Here is a 22991-nt window from a genome sequence, read left to right on the forward strand (position 1 = left end):
TTCCAATTGCGTTTTCTGACGAGAAAATTTTTCAAATTGAACAATTCGTAAACTCCCAAAACGATAGGGTTTACTTGACCGATCGTTTATACGAGGATTACTTACGGGATTTTGTCCGAGTTTAAAAAATCGCGCTAGTCGTTTCTTTCTCGTGTTAACCGGCATCAGTTGGACACACTAAGTGAAGCCAAGTCCTTCTCCACCTGATCGTTCCAACGCAGAAAAGGCCTCCCACTTCCTCTGCTACCATCACCTGGTACCGGATCGAATACTTTATATTCACTCGGACGACATGACCCAGTCAACGTAGCCGCTGGATCTTTATTCGCTGCGTTATGTTTATGTCGTCGTAAAGCTCATACAGTTTATCGTTCCATCGCCTGCGATATTCGCCGTCACTAACGGGCGAGGGTACAAACATCTTCCGCAGAATCATTCTCTCAAACACTCCAAGTGACGCTTCATCGGGTGTTGTCATCGTCCATGCTTCCGCGTCATACGTTAGGACGGGCATGATAAGAGCCAGAATTGCCTACTTAGTTCAAAGTATCACATGTTAACAAAAGAGACTCTTCGTTGGATTTCGAGGCTTACATTGTTATCGGTGTTAATGCTGGTTCCTAAATAAACAAAGTCTCTTACAACCTCGAAATTATAACTGTCTACAGTGACGAGGGTTCCGATACGCGAGTGCGCCGACTGTTTGTTTGAAGACAGGAGGTACTTTGTTTTGTCCTCGTTCACCACCAGACCCATTCGCTTTGCCTCTTCATCCAGTTTGGAAAAGTCAGAACTCACAGCGCTTTAGTTAAGGGCGATGATGTCAATATCATCGGCATACACTAACAATTATACGCGGCTCGTACGATACATTCCAACATCAGGCGCTGCTGGTATTGAGTAACGACATATTGCATAACCGTTTTAGTTTCGCAGGGATACCAAGTTCAGACATCGCGGCATATAGGTACTGTATTTTTGTACTGTCGAATGCAGCTTCGAAGTCAACCAAAAGATAGTGTGTGTCGATTTTCCTTTCATGGGTCTTTTCCAAGATTTGGCGTATTATAAATATCTGGTCGATGGTGGATTCTCCAGGTCTACAGCTACACGATAAGGTGCAATCAGTTGGTTGATGGTGGGCTTCAGTCTTTCACAAATTACGCTCGCTAGAATTTTACAGGCGATATTTAGAAGACTATATATATATATAATTGGCGCTTACACCCTTTTTGAGTGTTTGGCTGAGCTCCTCCTCCTATTTGTGGTGTGCGTCTTCATGTTGTTCCACAAATGGAGGCACCTACAGTTTCGAGCCGACTCCGAACGGCAGATATTTTTTATGAGGAGCTTTTTTAAGGCAGAAACACCCTCAGAGGTTTGCCATTACCTGCCGTGAGGCGACTGCTATTAGAAACATATTTTTCTTCATTTTGGTGTTTCACCGAGATTCGAATCTACTTTCTCTCTGAATTCCGAATGGTAGTCACGCACCAACCCCCTCGGCTACGGCGGCCGCTTTTAATTATCTTAATTATACTTACGATACCCGAATACCTTATCTCTCTTTTTTTCGTTTAGAATATGGATTTTTCCAATTCTTGGGAGTGCAAAGAAATTGATTAGTATATAGCAGTTTGCGGAGGGTCATCTTAATGATGCAAAAAGTAGGAGTGCAGTTCATATATTACATTTTCTGGTTTTTCAAAATTTTTTTTTATTTTGTGGCATGCAGGCTTTACTTATAATTTAGCAGCTACATTTAGCATCTGTCCCGTTTTCAGACCAATAATAAGTGGTCACCGTGAGTGAATGTGTTTGTACGTGATTACCATTCGGTAGGGATCGCGCTCGAAATCTACTTCGTTCATAAAATCTCAAATGATAGAAAAGGTTTTTTACTGTATATATTTGGGTCGAGAAAGAGCTCCTCATAAAGGAACTGTCTGCTCTTCCTCCTCCAATTTGTAGTGTGGATTTTATGCCGCCTCCGAGCGGCACATGACTTTTTATGACGAGCTTTTTCATGGCAGAAGTCCACTCGGAGGTCTGCCATTGCCTGCGGAGGTGTTGGTGTTTCATGCCAACAGTGAGTTTCGAACCCAAGCAGTACCCAATGGTAGTCACGGTTACAGCAAACGCAGACTATTATCAATCTTTAAAAATAATTGCAATAGGCTTAAGGTTATGCCATTGCCTTAGCTTTGTCTTTCATTATTTCCAGATTTATATTGACTGTTTGAGGTGAATCTACGCATGTATCATTAATTGGGTATCTAGCTGGGTGTCTGTTCGATTCGTTCATTAATCTGAATCTTTATCAATCTAATCTTAATCTTTCGATTTGTTAAGTGTAAGTGACGTTAATTTATTGGTATCACCCAGGCTCCTATTTCATAGGGCAGAAATTACGCGAAACTTTTTAAAAGTATTTTTTTTTTAGCAAAGAAAGGTGCTGCTGTTCACTTACCTATTCAGTGCAAAGTAGCATTTATTGGCAAATTTGATTATATTTGATTATGGATTTATATTCTTCTTCTTCTCAAATTTGAGCATTAATCTCTGCAGGTCGCCTTCGTTTTCTGCTTTCAACATAGCATCATCTGCGATGTTTTGCGCCTGCGCCTTTAACTTGTTCTATGATTTCATCCATTATAACATTGAACAGCGGTGGGCTTAAGCTATTTCCTTGTCGATTTCCTGCTGTAACCGGAATCAACTCTGTTAGCTGCCGTTTAACTTATCGGTGTTTTATTTTTGCTATTTCATTGGAATATTGTAACCAAGATATTATTTGGAGTTCTTTTCTTATACAGCAGTCGTATCACATCATTCAATCGCACCCTATCAATTTCTTTTGTGAGATCGACGAAACATAAGTAAGCGGGTTTATTAAACTCTAAGCCCCTTTCTATAATTTTGACATGAATGTGACATCTACTGTCGACCTGTTTTTCTAAATCCTTGACCTTCCTCTGCTCTATCTTACTTCGACATTTCATTCGCTACAATTTTTGCGAACAGTTGTTTACAGTGCACACAGTGGAGATTCGGCTCTTTTTTATCTCCTTTTTTTTTAATACTAAGATTTATATTGAATAAGTAAATTATGGACTCTACGTGAAATCAAACTACTAATAGTGATGTAGAGGTCAACCAATTTCCAATTTTTACCTGTCATTTCACACTACCATAGAAATTCGGTGGCCGCCGTAGCCGAATGGATTGGTGAGTGACCACCATTCGGAATTCGCAGAGAGAACGTAGGTTCGAAGAAAAACATTTTTCTAATAGCGGTGGCCCCTCGGCAGGCAATGGCAAACCTTCGAGTGTATTTCTGCCATGAAAAAGCTCCTAATAAAAATATCTGACGTTCGGAGTCGGCTTGAAAATGTAGGTCCCTCCATTTTGTGGAACAACATCAAGACGCACACCACAAAGAGGAGGAGGAGCTCGACCAAACACCCAAAAAGAGTGTACGCGCCAATTATATATACATATATGGTATGGCGGCCGCCGTAGCCGAATGGGTTGATGCGTGGTTACCATTCGGAATTCACAGAGAGGTCGTTGGTTCGAATCTCGGTGAAAGCGAAATTAATAAAAACATTTTTCTAATAGCGGTCGCCCCTCGGCAGGCAATGGCAAACTTCCGAGTGTATTTCTGCCATGAAAGAGCTCCTCATAAAAATATCTGCCGTTCGGAGTCGGTTTGAAACTGTAGGTCCCTCCATTTGTAGAACAACATCAAGACGCACACCACAAATAGGAGGAGGAGCTCGGCCAAACACCTAACAGAAGTGTACGCGCCAATTATTTATTTATTTTTTTTTTATATGGTATATGATATCTATAATATATATATCGAAATTCTGTAAACATACTACATACACTTAGTCATATAGGGAAATAAGTTTCGTGCTGACGAAGGTAGTCCATGATTTGTCAGCAGTGAAAAGGTTAAATCCAGAATGTGCCCTATATCGAAGAGGGAGAACACCTATTAGGCAACCGTCCTTTAACCAAATCTGATATTTAACCCTATCGTATTTTGATTTAATTATGTTGTACTTGGCAACAGGTAAGTTTTTGCCAAATCAGGATGAATAACGGTTCTTCATATTTGGTTTTCCAAAATAGCTCTATATGTAGACATTAAATTTTACAGTATAAAGTATATGTAGTACACAAGCAAGCATATATGTATGTATGTAGCAGTCAGACTTTTTTATATTGTCCCACGTATACGCTCATATGTATACTCTTATAGCTAATTTAGTATCGTCACGCAGTGTGAATTAAAATCGTTAAAACGGAACACAAAGTCACGAAACATTAAAGAAAATTTCAAGTTGAAGACCTTACATTATGAATGTTCACACATACAAATATTATATATGCAATCATGATATTCGAAACACTCATACGCATATTTAGGCCAGTTTTTTTCGAAGAAAGTTGGTTGGAGTCCTCTTACTACCCGACCAAGCAGAGTTTCGATACAATTTGGTATTCGGGAATACTTTTCATGTATACAAAATTGTAAAATTTCACGAATACTGAATAAACTAATAAAGTTGATAAAGTTGCAAAGCAACTCCATATTGCATAAACTGTTTTGTGTTGGCACTCATTTTATGGCTGGGAAATATTAGTTGGTTTTTTTACTCTAATGAAATTAAATTAACTTATTTGTAGTATTACCGAAGCAAAGCAAAAAATTTATGCGTTCAGACTTAGAAAGTTTACCGAATTTCGAATTGTGTTGTTACCACTTGATCTGAAGAGCGTTAATAAGAAATATGCTCTCACTTACATATACATACATATGTATGTATATAAATAATTTCATTCATATAGTATCGCAAGCTGCATTAGAAAATCACTTTGAACAGAAAAAATGTGGTTTAACTTACCCGTTAACGACCTTGTGGGAACAAAAAAAAATATTCGCAGCAATGAATTACATAATAAAAGTACAATGCAAAATGCGGATCTTTCAAGTTCGAGATTCTTTTTTGTTTCCTCAATCGCTCCCATTCCTGTTCGATAGCATTTCTTTGGAGAGATGTGAAATAGAAAATTTTAAATTTAGTAAAATTAATATCGATTTTGCTTGAGAAACGTATAAAAACATTTGAACTCCATTATGGACCTGTGAAAACTAGATATGTAGGTAGGTAGGCTGGCTGTCGCGAAGACACTCATAGACCGTTCGTAGGTCCATTGGGATATCACTGGAACTTATCCTTACCTTATGGGTACCTTTCCGGTAGCTTTAATAAACGAGCAAAGCTTCGTTAGTTTTAGATGCGCTATGTCCGCTACATCAGTTAAAAATGCCATAATAAGAGTGCGGAGCCTCCTTGTCGCTTAGCTTTCACACTCACATAAAAGGTGCCTGACTGTTTCCTCTACTTCTGTATTAAGAAAGCTTCTACAGAAATCGAAGTACGGGAGTCCTAACCTTCTAGCGTGGCTGCCTATTAGACAATTACCAGTTAATACCCCTATCATTTTTCTTATAGCTTCTCTGTTAAATCTTAACAAGCTTTTTGATCGACCGCTGTTCCATTTCGGACATGTCTGTCAGCTTAGTTCGCATGTTGAGAGGTATCTATAAGTAGTTAACAAGTGGCTATATGCATGGGTATCAGCGCCTTACCACTTGGAGGTCGAGCGTTGTACCGGTTCGAGGAAGTTCATCTGCCTTGCAGTTCCCTGCTATATTCCTGTGGCCTGGCCCCCAAATAAGCTGTACTTTGTAGTATTTTGATACGTCATTTGGAAGTTTAAAACATTACATATATGACTGTTTTTGCCGAGTGTGTAAACAGTCTATGCGTAAACAACTATTGAATATGTGGTTTTTACAAAATGGTGCAACAATGAATTGAAACCTTTGAAAGATAACATTCAACAACAGGCCACAGACAACAAAGTGAATTCATTTAACACATTTTCTTAAGCGGATAATTATTTTGGCTACGACTAGAAACAATTGTAGCTGTAGCTAATTATATCAATTTATACGTTGTCAAAGAGCCATATTCTTATTTTTCTTCTGTTAAACAGTCGTTATTGTAATTTTTTTTTATTATTTTTATTTCAGGCGTGTCTTTCGGTATTTGAGTTTTTAGATACATACACACATACATATTGCATTAATTACCAAAATGGACTTTTACGAAATTTTAATACGATAGTAGTTTTAGCTGCCTCATTCTTTATAATCAAGTAGCCGATGCCATGAACAAAAATAACATAGATAAAACGCTATAGTCGTGTGATCTCACCTCCCTCACCTGTTCTTCTTCTTCTCTATTGGCATCATAACCGCCTAAGCAATTTTTAGCGGGTTCAACAAAGCGCGCCTGCCATTTCTTTCACGAGCTAAACAGTTACATGTTCTTACAACAACAACAGAAATTCTAAGTGAAGCCAAGTTCTTCTCTACTTGGTCCATCCAACATAGTGGAGACATTCCTCTTCATTCGTTCAGCTTTTCAGGCATGCCCTGGGGCATGATGAGCGGCCTATAGAGCGCCTTGATTTTAGTTCCCCGAAAGTGAAAGAGGACTTTAGTGTAGCACCTTTGGATTTCAAAGCTGACGTTACTATTGTTGTTGATGCTAGTTTACAAGTGAACACAGTCCTTTAGTTTTCCAAATTTATAACTGCCAACAGAGACGGAGTTCCAAAGGCACAACTGCGCTGATTTTTTGTGTGATGGCAGGATATACTTCATTCCAGGACATACTTCCTTTCAGGGGATAGGCGAGTGGATCTGGAGGCGAACTAGAGCAAAAAAAGTATATTCCGTCAATACACAATAAGTCAATGTATTCGCACCTTAGCAACCTCTCATAGCCCTACGTATGTAAACAAGCAGAGAAAAAATCTCCATCCAAAATATGTGATTTATTTAATTTTTAAAAAGAAACTCGAACTTGAAAGACCCTTCATACACGTTTGCATATTGATGCATATATTTTCGGCATGCAAGCATTAACCAATTAAAAACTTTATGAGCCGGCGAATACATATGCACATGTATATATGTGTATGTAAGTACATGAGGAATAACTGTCTCCAGACAAGCGCGAAACTAACTTTATTTACGACGGTGCTATACATCGCAAATGCTTACAAATGGCGTGGGATCTACCTCACATTGAAATCTATAATGTGTAACAAATAAAACAGTACCTACATAAGTTCGGGTGGAATTGAACTTTCTATGTCTGAGACATGTTCTCTAAAATTCCAGGAGCGGATGTACGGGAGAAGAGTCGGGGGGAGTTCCTCAGAAAATTGGCCACATAGTGGTATGATGAATGAAAATTATTGTTCAACACTTAGCTTTTATTTCAGAAATTCAAAATTCAGCATTTTAAAATTTTGCCAATTTTAGCCAATAAATTAGTATTATTTTAATCTAGAGTTCACGCCATAAGAAATACCAAAAACATAATTTTTAATGCTAGTGCAAACACAGCTAAAACAGATGCATGCTTATTTATTATAATTTTTTTTTATTAATGATTTTAATTAATTTTCGTATAATTGACACTTCTTAATTGGCGCGACAAACACTTACGCAATTTTGGCCGAATTTAACAGAGCGAGTCTGTCGTTTCTTTCTCGTGCTAACCGGCGTCAGTTGGACACCCCACCTGATCTTTCCAACGCAGAGAAGGCCTTCCTCTTCCTCTGCTACCACCACCTGGTACGGGATCGAATAATTTCAGAGCGGGAGTGTTTGTATCCATTCGGACAACATGACCCAGTCAACGTAGCCGCTGGATCTTTATTCGCTGCGATAAACATAGTCGTAACGCTCATACAGCTCATCGTTCCATTGCCTGCGATATTTGCCGTCACCTACGTGCAAAGGTCCAAAAATCTTGCTCAGAATCTTTCTCCCAAACACTGTAAATGACGCTTCATCGGATGTTGTCATCGTCCTCGCTTCTGCGTCATACGTTAGGACTGGCACGATGAGATCCTTGTAGAGTGCTAGTTTTGTAAAGTCCTCTACTATGCAATTGCGTACTTGGTTCAAAGTAGCACTTGTTAGCAAAAGAGATTCTTCGTTGGATTTCGAGGCTTACATTGTTATCGGGGTTAAGCTGGTTCCTAAATAAACAAAGTCTCTTAAAACCTCGAAATCATAACTGTCAACAGTCACGTGGGTGCTGATATGCGAGTGCGCCGACTCTTTGTTTGATAACAGAAGGTATACTTCGTTTTGTCCTCGTTCACCACCAGGCCCACTCGCTTTGCCTCTTTATCCAGTTTGGGAAAGGCAGAACTAACAGCGCGGTTGTTAAGGCTGATGATGTCAATATCATCGGCATACGCCAACAATTGTACGTTCTTATAAAATATTGTACCTGGGCGATTAAGTTCCACGGCTCGTACGGCACTTTCCAATATCAGGTTAAAGAAGTCACACAAAAGCGAGTCACCTTGTCTGAAACCTCGTTTGGTATTAAATGGCTCGGAGAGGTCCTTCCCAATTCTGGCGGCGCTGCTGGTGTTGAGCAACGTCATATTGTATAGCCGTATTGTTTTCCGGGGATACCAAATTCAGACATCACGGCATATACATAGGTACTGCCTTTTCGTACTGTCGAATGCAGCTTCGAAGTTAAAAGACGGTGTGTGTCGATTCTCCTTTCATGGGTTTTTTCCAAAATTTGTCGTATTGTAAATATCTGGTCGATGGTGGAGTTTCCAGGTCTACAGCTGCACTGATAAGGTGCAATCAGTTGGTTTATGGTAGGTTTCAGTCTTTCACACAATAACAATAACAGGATGTCAGTCACCAGATCGCCGTCTTTGTTTCTACAGGAAAACGCACCGGTCTGTAAGCCACCGAACTTTCACGTATTTCGGCCTCTCGTTTTTTCTTTCGGATAATAAGTCTCTCTTTAGCTCCCGGTAACTATACCATATGGCGAGCGTTGCACCCTCGTTGCATTTCTCGTCGTACCAACAGAAGTGAGAGTCGAGTGGCGAATCTTCTGGCTGTCTCTTGTGATTGGAGCTTTTCGATGTCGAACATTCCTAGCGTAGTTAGATGTACGTTTTTTGCTGCGCAGAGGCGTGTGCGTAGTTTGGATGCAACGAGGTAATGACCCGAGTCGATGTTGAGTGCTCGGATCGGGCGTACATCTAAAACACTAGAAGCGTGTATTCCATCTATCAACATGGTCGATTAAAAATAGTACATATATATATAGTATACTAATGAGCAATTTTCATTTGATAATTTAACTTGTCTTAAAGCATTTAATAATATTACTCGTATATAATCGCTACTCGCTCTCTATAAAGTCTGCTATCATTGTATCTCTCAATCACCTTCGAAAAGAATTCAGCCGAAGTAAGCTGGATGATGTATGGTTTGTATGATTTTTTAACCGCTATTTGTGAGCTGTGGCAAATTACTTCATTATTTCAGTCCCAGTTGGTATGGCAAGATCACGATGAAGCTCGCTATTCCTTGTATAGTATGGATCGTTTACAATGCTCCGTAGGGTTGTGATGTGATTTTGGCTTTCGGATTCCCTATACTGTACCTATACCGTAAGGAAACCGATCTTAGTGTTCGTATATAAGTCATTTGTTGCGATTTGATAAGCTTGGTGCTACATAGTAGGTGCTACGTACATATAGTCAAGCTCTTCCTATTTTTATTTATTTTTTTTTTATGTGAGCTTTCCAGCGCAGCTTTGGATCAAGTATTATGCCCAAATATTTGGTGTCGTAGGCGTATGGGATTATCGATACATCGATGAAGATTGGCTTGTAAGTAGCGTTTTTCATGAAAAATACTACGTGTGTTGACTTGTTTTTGCTTAGCATTATTGCTCCCATGTAGCAATATGGTTAACAGCTTTTTGTACTTTTTCATTTCAATTTCATTTTAATTTCTGGAGATCTAGTTTGCTGCCTGTGTCCGTAATTTCCGTTTTTCTGCTACTAAGTTTCCGAAAAAGGGTGGATACTTTTTTTGATCAGAACTCTATTTTGGTCAAGGTGTACTGTTCCACGCTACCACCGGAAGTTGTTGGGTAAAATGAAGCACTGCGTCAGCGAGCTGTTTATTTACATAGTTGCAAATCAATAATTCAATTTGACCCAAAATATATTCCAATTTCGTGCAGAAAACAGAATACCTATAATTTACTATAATACTTAACAATAGTTTATGGAATAAACTTTATTCCACATTTACTTACGAAAATATTGCTACTCTTACGTACTTACATACATAGGTCAAATTACCACTTTTTCTATGCGAAATTAATAACAGTCAAGGTCATATTCTTTGATTAAAAGTCAGTAAAAACGACATAAAAAATGATTGTAATAAAAAAGGTAAATTAATTCATTAACGAAAAAAAAATTAAGATTACCTGACTTAATGCAACCATAAATAATTTACTTTGTTCGCATGGTACGTTTTTAAAACTCACAAAACGCAATAAATTCTTAATTTTATTAATTTTTTTATTTCTTCACTACCTCCGAATTCTATATGTTACCTACGTTCTGCTGAATGTAAATATGTATACCGAAATCAAGAAACCAGAAAAGATAGATATCAAAAGTCTGTCACTGCTTAATAACTACGAAAAGTAAGCTTGTCATTGCGCATACGAGCTTTTATCGATGTAGAGGTTTAACATGAAGGCGAATACTTTCAAAAAACATAATTAGTATTTTTAAGAGCAATTCGCATTATTGCTTTGAATCGCTCCGCAAAGCGATTTTTGCGTAATTTTTTAACTTAACCTACAGTAACTTAAAGATTTAGTAGCTACTCCTCTTAGCTCCCGTTACAAATTATGTGCAATTATGAGGGAAACATTCTTTTAAAATTATGTTGTTTTCCCCTTTTTTCTTTTTCTGAGTTATTTTATCTTTTGTCTGCGCGCACAACGCATTTTACATATGTATGTATATATGTTGGTAAATATTATAGCTTAAACTTCTGCGTACATACATATCAGAACAAATTCATCAAATATGCTAAGAGTATCAAATTCAATTGGCCTAAGCCAGACGTAGAGGTTAATAATTTTAATTTCCTGTATGATCCCATTTATTACCTTTGCAAAAGTTGTAGAAAATTTGAAATAAATAAAACAAAAAAAAGTTATCTGGCTAAAAAATTCGAAATTTTGTGAATATAGTTTTATATTAAGGGGTAACACCACTGTAGAAATTTCAAAAAATTGATTTTTTTTTTATAAGCTTAAAAAATTCTTTGAACCTTTTAAAATACAGAACAAAAAGTTTTATACGTTACCGAAGTTTATTTCATAAATATTTTAAGCTTTCAACCAAGCGTTAGTGACTGCTACCTAACAACTTCTCCAAATTTCCAAACTTTAAACGCGTTTTTCTCAAAACACGTTTTCTGAAATTGGCACGCAGCATAACTCACACAATTTTGAATATTTTTAATCAGGGTTTTCACTACGTCTGTATAATAAACTTCTTAAGAGAAGAGCGTAGGGGATTTTCGATAGATTAATTTAAACGATTGTTATAATTATTTAAGTGCCGTTTTTTTAATCCAAAATAAAGTTTTTTCCTTCAAATGCTTGCTAATTCCACAAAAATAAATATTTTTTAAATCCCCTACTTGTTTCTCTAGCTATTCTTATCTAGATTAAGAAAAAAAATGTTTCTTTGTTCCAGATTAAAATTTGCACCCTCTGTGCTGCGTGCCGCGGAGCTCCTTCAAGAGAAACCGTATTACAAAAATGTCTCCAATGCCGCCATTTTGTAAAATTTTTCGATCAAACTCTGTAGTTTTGTATTTTAGTATATAAGTAATAACTTCCCCAAACAGAGTGATTGTTTTCCCTTTTCTTCTATACAAAAAAATTCTTTAAAAATCGTGTTTATTTTACGCGTGTACAGTGGTGTTACCCCTTAATAAAATGAAAAGTCAAATTTATAGAAAAACATAAGGTATAAAAATGTTATTTTAAGTGCAATTGGATAAAACAAACTTCTATTAAAATACCTCCTAGCGGCTCAATTTAAAATATTCATTATCATCGCTGATATGGATCTATGCAAAGATTTAGGGAATTTTATTTTATTTTTAATATATATGTTTTCTTTAGTTCTTTTTTATTTTATTTTAGCTTTGTTTATTTTTCTCATCATTTCAATATTTTTGGTTAAATTTTGGTTTTTTTAATTTTAGTAAAATTTTTAAGGAAAGTAGACTGTTAATAAGAAAAATCTGTTAATTCAAGCGAGTTCCCTGAGCAAACTTGGCGATAGCTATTTACATTTTCCCAGGCAATTTTCTGGCAAATTGATTTTGCGCCAATAACAAAAGCTAACAAGTATGGGCGACAGACGGTCAGCGAATAATTCATGAGAATTCTTGCTTTGCAAACTTGCATACACAGTCGGATGTGGTTGCTTCTAAAATGTACTTGTCGTATCGTTTCATGAAACATAAATAATTAGCCTTCCAATTTAATAAAAATATAACGTTTTTTTATTTTTTCGTGCAGTTTTTTTAGAGCTGATCATAGAGAAATTAAAACAAAACTTCATATATCCCACGAAAAATATAATATTTAGTTCTAAGGCACTCTTTAGGGAATTTTTTTACATGTTCCTAATGCGTCAGGCCCAAGGCAAATTGAGTATCTAAGGTGGCATAGTCTGACGCCAGCTCCCTTCGCAATTCAAATTAAACGAACAGAACAAAAAAAAGTAGGAGAAATTGCATGTTAGCGAAAATTCAGTGAATGGCTTGGTAAATTTTGATTTGTGAGATTAAAACTAAACAAACTAATGCAAACGAAGTACCGCGTGTTAAATTGTTAAAGAACATATGAATATAAGGCTCTAAATGCAGTTTTTTTGCGGAAGTCGGCGTCACCAGAAAGCATGTGTGTATGCGTATAATTTCTTGTGTTTGGTTGTTTCCATTGCTTTTGCCTACTCTTCTTCTTCACGACACCCCGAATTTGGAAGGCGCAATCTGTGTTCTATCATTCTTGGGCCATATTCCTAATGATATGCTTTCAGTAGTAGGCACAATGAGCTTTTATATAGGTAAGGTGATAGGTTTTATACAAAACAGAAAATTGCTATACTTTTTCTATAGTAAAATATCGTCCCCTTTCTGTGATAACCTAATATATACAAAATCATATTATAATTTTCAGTAAATCGATAAAAATGTTTAGAGTTACTTAACTTCTATGAAGAGTTTTACGACGTTTTTGGCGATACTTGTAGTAGATACAAGGTTTTTGAATTCGAACATGTAGATACAAGAAAAATCGAAAAACTTTGAAAAAAATTCTATAATCATTATGAACATTATGTTTTGTTTTACGTATCAGAAGTGCTAAAGAGTGTTTTTCACTAAAAATCTCAATTTCGAGCAAAATGAAGTTACGAGGTTAACACAGAAAGGGGGCAATATGTTAAAATAGGTTAATATTTAAGATTATAATTCAATCTCCAATGCCCTGTTAGAATTCGTGTCAGGATTCTAAAATTATTTTTCTTTAATGGCATATAATCTCTAAAACTTTTTAGGATAAAGCTACTTAGCATTGTTTTTTGCAGACTATTCCTACAATAATTTTGCTGGCGACAACTCATAAAGGAAGTGTTACCATTTATTTAATCGAAAAAGGATAAAATAACTATGGAAACATACATATAAAATAATATTATTTCATTTTTTACACTTAAACACTTTACTTGAAGCAAGTTATCTTATTTTGAAAGAGGAAAAATCTTGTTATTAAAATGTTTTTATCTCGCTTGTGCACCTTATTGCATTTTAACATATTACTTACAATTTTAAAGATATTATATATTTTTAAAAATGGATGTAGATGATGGGATTGTGCAGTCACTGAAAAATCTGTCTTCCTCCCGAGTCATTCCATTGAGCTCATTATCCGCTTTATAAGCTGTGTTTGGTGCTCTATAACGAGTTTCCTGATCGATCGTATTTAATTTATTCTTATCCAAACAAAAATGCTAGCCATACACTTTTTAAACGAATTAAATCTCAAAACCTCTAAATCAGCCGTTTTGTTTGTCGTTTTTACGACACATTTCCACCGACACAAAAAAAATTGACGTCGCCACATGGTGCGATGCCGCCGCCAATCTTTTCATACCATAACTCGTCGCAAACAATGGCAAACCTCCAAGTGTATTTCTACCATAAAAAAGCTCCTCATAAAAATAAACAATATCTGTCGTAAGAGTGTTAGAACCAGTATATATATATATAATTAGGCTAAACTTTCCATTACTACCACGATACCCATTATAACTATGAAATTCCCAACCTCCTAGGGTCCCTATAGAACCCCCAGGAAAAGTTTAAAAATTAGGTTTTTTACTACCGTATTTGCAGCTTGAAGAGAAGTGTAAACAGCAATCGTCAACCCAGCAATCATTTAACTTAGGTTTTGTAATTCATAACACTTATAAAAATATTGTTTTATCGTAAAATTTATACATGACGCTGGCGAAAGTTTTGGCTAAAAAATTATCTGATTTTGCATTATTTCACTATTTAAAAATCAAAATATTTTTGTAACATGTATGTATATTCGAAAAAAAGCGCCGCGATTTTTATTCCAAATTTTCAGTATTTGTAAAAATATTTCTTTTTCTAATATGTATGCTTATTCGAAGTCAAAAAAGCGCCGCAGCTGAAAATTTTGACTAAAAATCGCACGATTTTTATTCCAAATTTGTATTTATATATTTGTAAAAATTTTTTTTTTCTAATATTTATGTATGTAAAGTATGTATGGCCGAGTGGTTGGTGTGTGACTACCATTCGGAATTCAGAGAGAGAGAATGTCGGTTCGAATCTCGGTGAAAGATCAAAAATTAAAAAATTTTTTCTAATAGCGGTCGCCGCTCGGCAGGCAATGGGAAATCTCCGAGTGTATTTCTGCCATGAAAAAGCTCCTCATAAAAATTGCTGCCTTTCGGAGTTGGCTTGAAACTGTAGGTCCCTCTATTTGTGGAAAAACATCAAGTCGCACACCACAGGAGGAGCTCGGCGAAACACCTAAAAAGGGTGTACGTGCCAATTATATATACATATATATATTTATATATACATATATATATATAAGAAAAATGGTATTTTTTATGGATCTATGATCGGATGTTTATTTCATTATAAAGAGGAAGGTATGACGTTAATAGTGGAAAATAATAACAGGCAAATGACCACCACGACCACGCTTACAGGACAATATCCTTTTCATACAATTTTCCATAACCGAATTGCAAAGAGGCTGCCCTATGTCCTCGATAGCCTCACGAATTCCATTTTTTAGGTTTTGAATCGACCATGGGCTGCTGGCGTAGACCTTCTCTTTCACGTGGCCCCAAAGAAAAAAGTCCCAAGGTGTTAAATCAAAAGATCTCGGTGGTCAATTGTGATCACCTCTTCGAGAGGTAACACGGTTCGGAAACTTTTCCCGTAAAAGATCAATGGTTTCGTTGCTTGTATGGCTACGGCGTCGTCTTGCTAAAAATAAACGTTGTCCAGATCAATATCATCCAATTCCGGCCGTAAATTCATCTCTCGATAGCGCAATCCATTCACCAATAACACTTATCATTTGAAAATTCTATATATTCGAAATCAAAAAAGCGCCCCTTTAAATAATAAAAATAATAATATAAGAATTGTTCCCTTCTGGTTGACTGGGGTTTTCTTATTTCGCTTTGTTCTTCTCTCTTTCATCGTTCGTTTGACAGTTCGCTCCTCACATTTATTCTGCACGGTATTACAAACGTATAGAAGAACATTTGTAATAATAGAATTTGAGTGTTTATAAGTGAATATTGTTACTTTTCTGCGATTGTATTTAAGTGAAATGGGCGACTGTAATAGGGCATTTTTTCAAGCTTATGCAAAAAAGAAGTATTTTTAACTGTATATATTGCTATTATTTCTTAATTGTAATTTAAAAAACGTACTATAAATCAAAAGGCTGATATAGTGACTACATTTGCTTGTTATAACTTTTAAATTCGGTCCACGCACTTAGACACTAAACTTTATCGTGGTAACAATGGAAAGCCAACCCTATAATTATATTAAAAATTGGGTGTTGGTTTATGTAAATATGTACACATGTAAATATTTTATACCTTGCTTTAAAAGCGTAGATAATTGATTTGAATTTGAGTTTTGATCTCCTTAGTTTCTATATTTTACAAACATACATACAATGAGAATACATTTAAAAAAAAACCGGTGTGAATTCTTTATCGATACTAACTACTCTGTACTCGCATCTTCCCAACACTGCGAAATCACATAACGTACATTTTATACTATTAATGTGGCAACGACACGCAAAGCAGCTGATGGCTTTGATAATGTTCTTATCGCCTTCATTTACGAGTTAGGAAAAGTGTGCTTTTTATTATTAGTGAATTAATATTTCTAAAAGCTATGAGTACGATTCGTGTTTATGAGGGATATGAATCCCCGTTAAGTACCCGTTATGCCAGCAAAGAAATGCAGTTTTTATTTAGTGATCAGCATAAATTCGCAACATGGAGGCAGTTGTGGGTTTGGCTGGCAAAAGCTGAGCAGGTAATTTATTCTGCATATGATTGATAGTTATTTATAAATATTACTTTATTGCAGTCCCTTGGGCTGGATATTACTAATGAACAAATTACTGAAATGCAAGATAACGTAAATAGCATAGATTTCGAAGCAGCTGCTGCTGAAGAGCGTTTAACAAGGCACGATGTTATGGCCCATGTGCATGTGTTTGCCAAACAATGTCCTAAAGCAGCTGCTATAATTCATTTGGGTGCAACTTCCTGTTATGTTGGAGACAATACAGACCTCTTAATATTGCGCGATGCATTAGATTTACTTTTACCAAGACTTGCGTCCATTATATTCTCTTTGAAGAATTTTGCTATAAAATACAAGTCTCAGCCCACCTTAGGGTTTACACATTTGCAACCCGCCCAACTAACTACGGTTGGGAAGCGAACTTGTCTTTGGATTCAAGATTTACTGATGGATGAACGTGCACTTCGACGTTGTCGTGAAGATTTGCGTTGTCGCGGCGTAAAGGGTACTACTGGAACTCAAGCTTCTTTTCTACAACTTTTCGATGGTGATGGTGAAAAGGTTAAACAGCTGGACGAACTAGTAACTAAGCTCGCCGGATTCGAAAAATCTTACGCAGTTACAGGCCAAACTTATTCAAGAAAAGTTGACGTGGAAATTATTGGAGCATTGTCGAGTTTAGGTACCAGCATTCATAAAATGTGCTCAGATCTACGATTATTAGCTTCACGTAAAGAAATAGAGGAACCCTTTGAAAGTTCACAAATAGGCTCATCGGCTATGCCTTACAAACGAAATCCCATGCGATCAGAACGCTGTTGCGCACTAGCAAGACATTTAATTACACTCTTCTCAAACGCTGCTAATACACATGCAACACAATGGTTAGAACGCACACTCGATGATTCTGCCAATAGGCGTTTGACTTTATCAGAAGCATTCCTAGCTGCAGATGCAGCATTAATGACATTGTTAAATATTTCCCAAGGGCTTGTAGTTTATCCGAAAGTTATCGAACGACATATTGCACAAGAATTGCCTTTTATGTCGACAGAAAACGTAATCATGGCCATGGTTAAAGCAGGTGCTGATCGACAAGTGTGCCATGAAAAAATTCGTGTTCTATCCCAGGAAGCTGGAGCGCAAGTCAAACAATACGGAAAGGACAATGATTTGGTTGAACGTATTCGAAAAGAGCCTTATTTTGAACCTATTCTTAACAAACTCGATGAAATACTTGACGCTCAAACATTTACGGGGCGTGCTTGTGCGCAGGTGGACGATTTCTTGACTGAAGAAATAGAACCACTTCTGGAAAAATATAAAGAATCTTTGAAAACAATACAAACTGTGCAATTAAATATTTAACTTTATGTTCAAAAACGTGCTCTTAATACAAAATATAATAAATCATACACATGTGTGCATCAGATTACAAGTTTAAACTTATATTTAGGGGCGATTCCTGAGAGCTAGCTATGTTCACATATGCATTAATTAGCAATAAATCCACAAAGTTAATCTACCCGTTCACATATGGAAGATTACCTGCAAAATTGACAATCAGCTGTCAACTATTGTGAAAGGTTTAATTTGAAATGAAAACGAATAGTGAAATTATATTGGTGGAATATTTCGGTGCTTTTAGTTTGTTTAATTGTTATTAACGATATGAAGAAAAGGCAAGGAAAAGGAATAGCTAATTTAATTGCGCAATTGGCTGCTGGTAATAAACAGTTGGAGGAAATCCGTAAACGACGTTTACTGAGGTTTCAAAAAATTATGGCAGCAATACGCATTCGAAATTCGATATTACATTTTATAATAAGGAATAAGAGGACAAAGCGTTTATGGGCACACGCTTTTTTTCTGTTATATGTATGAATGCATAGTTAATAATACCTAAACAACATTTTATTAGGATTATGTCTACAAACTTCTTTTCTTTGTCGGCGTTCATTTTATTTATTTTTTACTTTGACGTTTATCTTTACATTCGTAAAAATAATTATTCACATATGCATTAATACCCTATAAATCCACCAAATTAATCTACCCATTCACATATCGCAGATTACCTGCAAAATCTACAATCAGCTGTCAATACTGCTTTGAGAGGTTTTTCTTCATAGAAATTATTTTGGTGGAATATCTCGGTGTTATTGGTTTCTTTAATTATTACTAAGGATATGAAGAAAATACAAGGAGAAGGAATAGCTAATTTAACTGCGCAATTGGCTGCTAATAATAAACAGTTGGAGGAAATCCGTAAAGTGTGCAAAAAATTATGGCAGTAATACGCATAGGAAATTTTATATTACATTTTATAATAAGTTAAAGGAGGACAAAACGTTTATGGACATACGTTTTTTTTCTGTAAAATGAATCCCTAATTAATAATATTTAACAAACATTTTATTGGAATTATGTTTAAAGACCTGTTTTCTTTGCCGGCATCCATTTCATTTATGTAATATATGTGGTTTTTATTTTGATGTTTCTCCATACATTCGTAATAATAATTATCGATAACACAGAAAACACAGGGTTGTATGCCAATAAGTATCGTTATTATCTGAGATTATAAAATAAATTTTTGGAGTTTTGGGAGAGAAATTTTGTATGGGAAATCGCGCTTTTTAATCACGGATTTTGAGTAAAGCGCGAAAAAGTAGATCATCTACTTATATGTGAACGTATTATTATGCACGAAAAGTAGTTAATCTACTTACATATGAACGTCTTATCACACAAATCACAATATTACTAAGCCATTCACTGAATTTTTGCAAACATGTAAAACGTGTAAAAAAGAGGCTTACATTTGTTTTGTATTGCTACGGTGAATCACGGTAGCCTTGTCAAAATCGCGAAAAATACGACGATAGTGCGAATGAAACGACTTTCAGTAATTTTATTTTGTGCAGCTGGTCTAGTGATATCACCTTGAATAGATGCTTTGGAACAAACGAATTATGCTAGAGCTCCACGAGGACGATAGATTACCTGGTTTGGTGTTAAGTTCTGGCGAACAACGGAACTGAGCGAGCAAATTCGGCTGCCACGCCACCTAGTACCCGGCAGCAAGGAATACTATAATATGATGTAAAATGAAAATGCTTAAAAAAACATATTCAAAATAGTCTGATCATGATCGACTTCTCTGCCTTACCTCCCGATTTGTCGGGGCTGCCTTATGGGTAGGGTTACCACCCTTTACATACTTTAACATATATTTAACCTTTAAGATATATTTGTTTCAAAATAATTAATTTCAAGGATAATTAAGGATAAAGTTTTCAAATTACAATATTATAAAACATTTGGCGAAATTAAACGAACACTTTTTTTTTAAGCTGGACTTATTCTCTTTTGTTTGATGCCCATATTAATAGGTATAACATAATGTGTATAAGTATTTAATCCAATGTTTTGAAAATATAGTCATTTGAAACATTAATGTCCTTTAAAGAATTAAATTGATGAGAAACTGAAAAGCTGAGTATGCTATCTGAGTATTACTATATGAAATATGGAGAGTTCTACGCTTCCTGTACTCCTTGCAATAGACCATTGGCATTTTAAAATTGTTTTTACCCAACCTTATATATCGTTCCACAGATTTTCATTGAAGGTCGGAGCTTTGGGCTGGTCAATCCAGAACTGCATATGTTTTTGGGAAAACTTTTCTTTACGAGCCTTGTCATGCTGAATTGTAGTCTTTCGAACTTTCTTTCTTTGAAGCATAGTTTTATCTGTACTAATACATTTGATACATGATACGAGTATACCATTTTACCCGAACAACTCATTATTTCTGGAATTTTTGTTTGTTTTGTAAGCTCCTCTTCACATATTCATGGCCAAAACGATTTTAAAGGAAACAATTATATTTATAATTATAACAAACAAGAATTTATCGAAAAAATATCTAAGATTAGCTTAACTAATAATTGAAATATTATTGCGCTATTTCGTTGTCCAACGCTATGGGCTATGTTCGAACTGTCTTTTGTTTTTAGTGTAATTAAATGAGAAATTAATTGTTCGTTTCTGTTACGGGGTACTTGCTTTCATATCCCTACTAGAACACTACACAATACTTACCTATTTTATCTTAAATTGCTTAACACGAATTACGCGAGTTATGGAAACCCCATGAAACAACCACCAACCAAACCTCCAAGGTTAAACATAAAAATAGCTAAGTCAATGAACTAAAGGCAGAGTTCATCTGAATTATTATTAAAATATAGAATAAGCATTTTGAAATTAAATTGAGTTCATAGGAATTATTATTAAAATACAGAATAAGCTATTTTGTTATTAATTTATATGTTTCATTTTAAACATTTTTAATAATAAAAATCAGTTGTAATTCAGTGGTGAAAGAACGAAGTATTTTTTTTTTTTTTTTCTATCCTTCGAGAGATAGAAACATAACTCGCGCGTAATGCTCTTATTGCCCGCGCACTTAGATAATTCAATGTGATCTCGAGTCCGATTTCGTTTAGCTTTTCAGTGTTAAAGAAATAATTTTATGCAATTTTTTAATTTAAATTATCAAGCAATTTCAGCTCATATTGTCTTTAAGAGGTCTGTAAAAATTATTATTCTTATGTTTTACACATGAACAGAAATATTGATGGCGTTCATAGTTCAAATATATTTTTCTTTGAATGTACGTTTAAAGTTTTCTTGAAAATGTTACTGAAATTGTTTATTTCATCAATCAGACATATTCTCTTAAATAAATGATCACACGAAATAATCGCAAGAATACAAAATAATATATTTTATATTATATGAAAAAAATCATTGGCAATATGATGGAAAGATCAGAACAATTGAAATCAACCTCCCCACGATTTGTTTTCTATTAAAGAAAGAAATTAGCTTCAAAATACAAAAAATCCAAATTGGAGAATTCTATTCTATTATTAGAGTGGATAAAAGCATGACTGCCGATTGGAATTTAAGTGTGTTCTGCTCAATCTACAAGAAGGGTGAAACTGCAATCTGTGCCAGTTACCGCGGGATTAATCTTATAAATAAAAGACCCAGGAAAGGAAAATCGTCACACACTATCATTCGACAGTACGAAAAGGAGTTATCTGTATGCCGCCATGTCTGCATTTGGTATCCCCTCAAAACTAAACGCCTATGCAGAATGACGCTGCTCACTACCAGCAGCGCCAACAGAATTGGGAAGGACCTCCCTGAGCCGTTTGATACCAAATGAGGTTTCTGACAGGGTGATTCTCTGTCGTGTTAGTCCTTTAACCTGATACTGGAAAGGATCGTGCAAGCCGCGGAACTTAGTCGAACAGGCACAATTTTTTATAAGAACGTACAATTGTTGGCTTATGCCGATGATATTGACATCATCGCCCTTAACAACCGCGCTGTTAGTTCTGGCTTTTCCAAACTGGATAAAGAAGCAAAGTGAATGTGTCTGGTGGTGAACGAGGACAAATCGAAGTACCTCTTGTCATCAAACAAATAGTCGGCGCACACGCGTATCAGCACCCACGTCACTGTTGACAGTTATGATTTCGAGATTTTAAGAGACTTTGTTTATTTAGGGACCAGCATTAACACCGATAATAATCTCAGCCTTGAAATCCAATGAAGAATCTCTTTTGCCAACAAGTGCTACTTTGAACTAAATAGGCAATTGAGTAGTAAAGTTCACTCTCGATGAACAAAACTAACACTTTATAATGATCTCATATTGCCATACTATGGCGTGGCGCAGAAGCGTAGACGATGACAATATCCGATTAGGCGTCACAATTTCATGCCGAAAATTTGCCGGTTTTTATGAGAAGCTTTTTCGTGGCAGAAATGCGCACGGAGGTTTGGCATTGCCTGCCGAGGGGTGACCGCTAAAAAGCAAAACTGTTTCTATAGTTTGATATTTAATGCTCCCTATGGGATTTTGACAAGGACCAACTGAATGATTGTCAAAAACGTAATATACTATTTGTATCTTCGTATTATTCAATAAAAGCGCTAAACTTGTGAGAATAATAACAATAGTCGTATTCCAAATATCGTGATACTCAGCTGAATAAGCCAAGGAAGCACACTAAATAAGTGAAAAATCACATTTTATATATTTTTGATTTTGACAAAAATTCTAAGGTATATTTGGAAGAAACGCTTTAGTATAAAAACTTTTCCATTCTTTGTGTATTTTTCGCATGGAACTAAAAAATTTGAAGGCCAAAACTGAACTGAAACCATGAACTTTTTATGGCTTTTGTAAATACAAATTTCACACTCAACATTTTGCTATTTTCAGCAAGATTTGTAAACGATACTGTCTGCAAAGTTATGTAAA

At 35.7% G+C, this 22991-nt stretch overlaps 2 protein-coding genes across 4 annotated transcripts in view; both read left to right on the forward strand.

The window, feature by feature from the left end:
- LOC128871913 (peroxidase) overlaps positions 1 to 22991 on the forward strand; it is a 73126-nt gene that overhangs the window by 14379 nt on the left and 35756 nt on the right. Inside the window, exon 1 of one of the 3 annotated variants that reach the window (XM_054114088.1) lies at positions 15894 to 15982. The exons of the other annotated variants lie outside the window; for them this stretch is intronic. The gene's annotated coding sequence lies outside the window, so the exon portion shown is untranslated. Of the gene's footprint in view, positions 1 to 15893; positions 15983 to 22991 lie in introns of those variants that run through there. 3 annotated transcript variants of the gene reach the window in all.
- On the forward strand, positions 16387 to 18077 carry LOC128871916 (adenylosuccinate lyase). Its single transcript, XM_054114090.1, has 2 exons — positions 16387 to 16651; positions 16706 to 18077. The coding sequence occupies exons 1-2, from the start codon at positions 16508 to 16510 to the stop codon at positions 18011 to 18013; spliced, it is 1452 nt and encodes a 483-aa protein (XP_053970065.1). The 5' UTR covers positions 16387 to 16507; the 3' UTR covers positions 18014 to 18077.

The sequence above is a fragment of the Anastrepha ludens genome, chromosome 2 (assembly GCF_028408465.1).
Source record: "Anastrepha ludens isolate Willacy chromosome 2, idAnaLude1.1, whole genome shotgun sequence".
Classification (NCBI taxonomy): domain Eukaryota; kingdom Metazoa; phylum Arthropoda; class Insecta; order Diptera; family Tephritidae; genus Anastrepha; species Anastrepha ludens.

What these genes read in the sequence shown, in the direction of transcription:
- LOC128871916 (XM_054114090.1), top strand. Translation starts at nt 16,508, where the DNA reads ATGAGTACGATTCGTGTTTATGAGGGATATGAATCCCCGTTAAGTACC. An exon ending in GGCTGGCAAAAGCTGAGCAG is followed by an intron (nt 16,652 to 16,705) that starts GTAATTTATTCT and finishes ACTTTATTGCAG; the next exon opens with TCCCTTGGGCTGGATATTAC.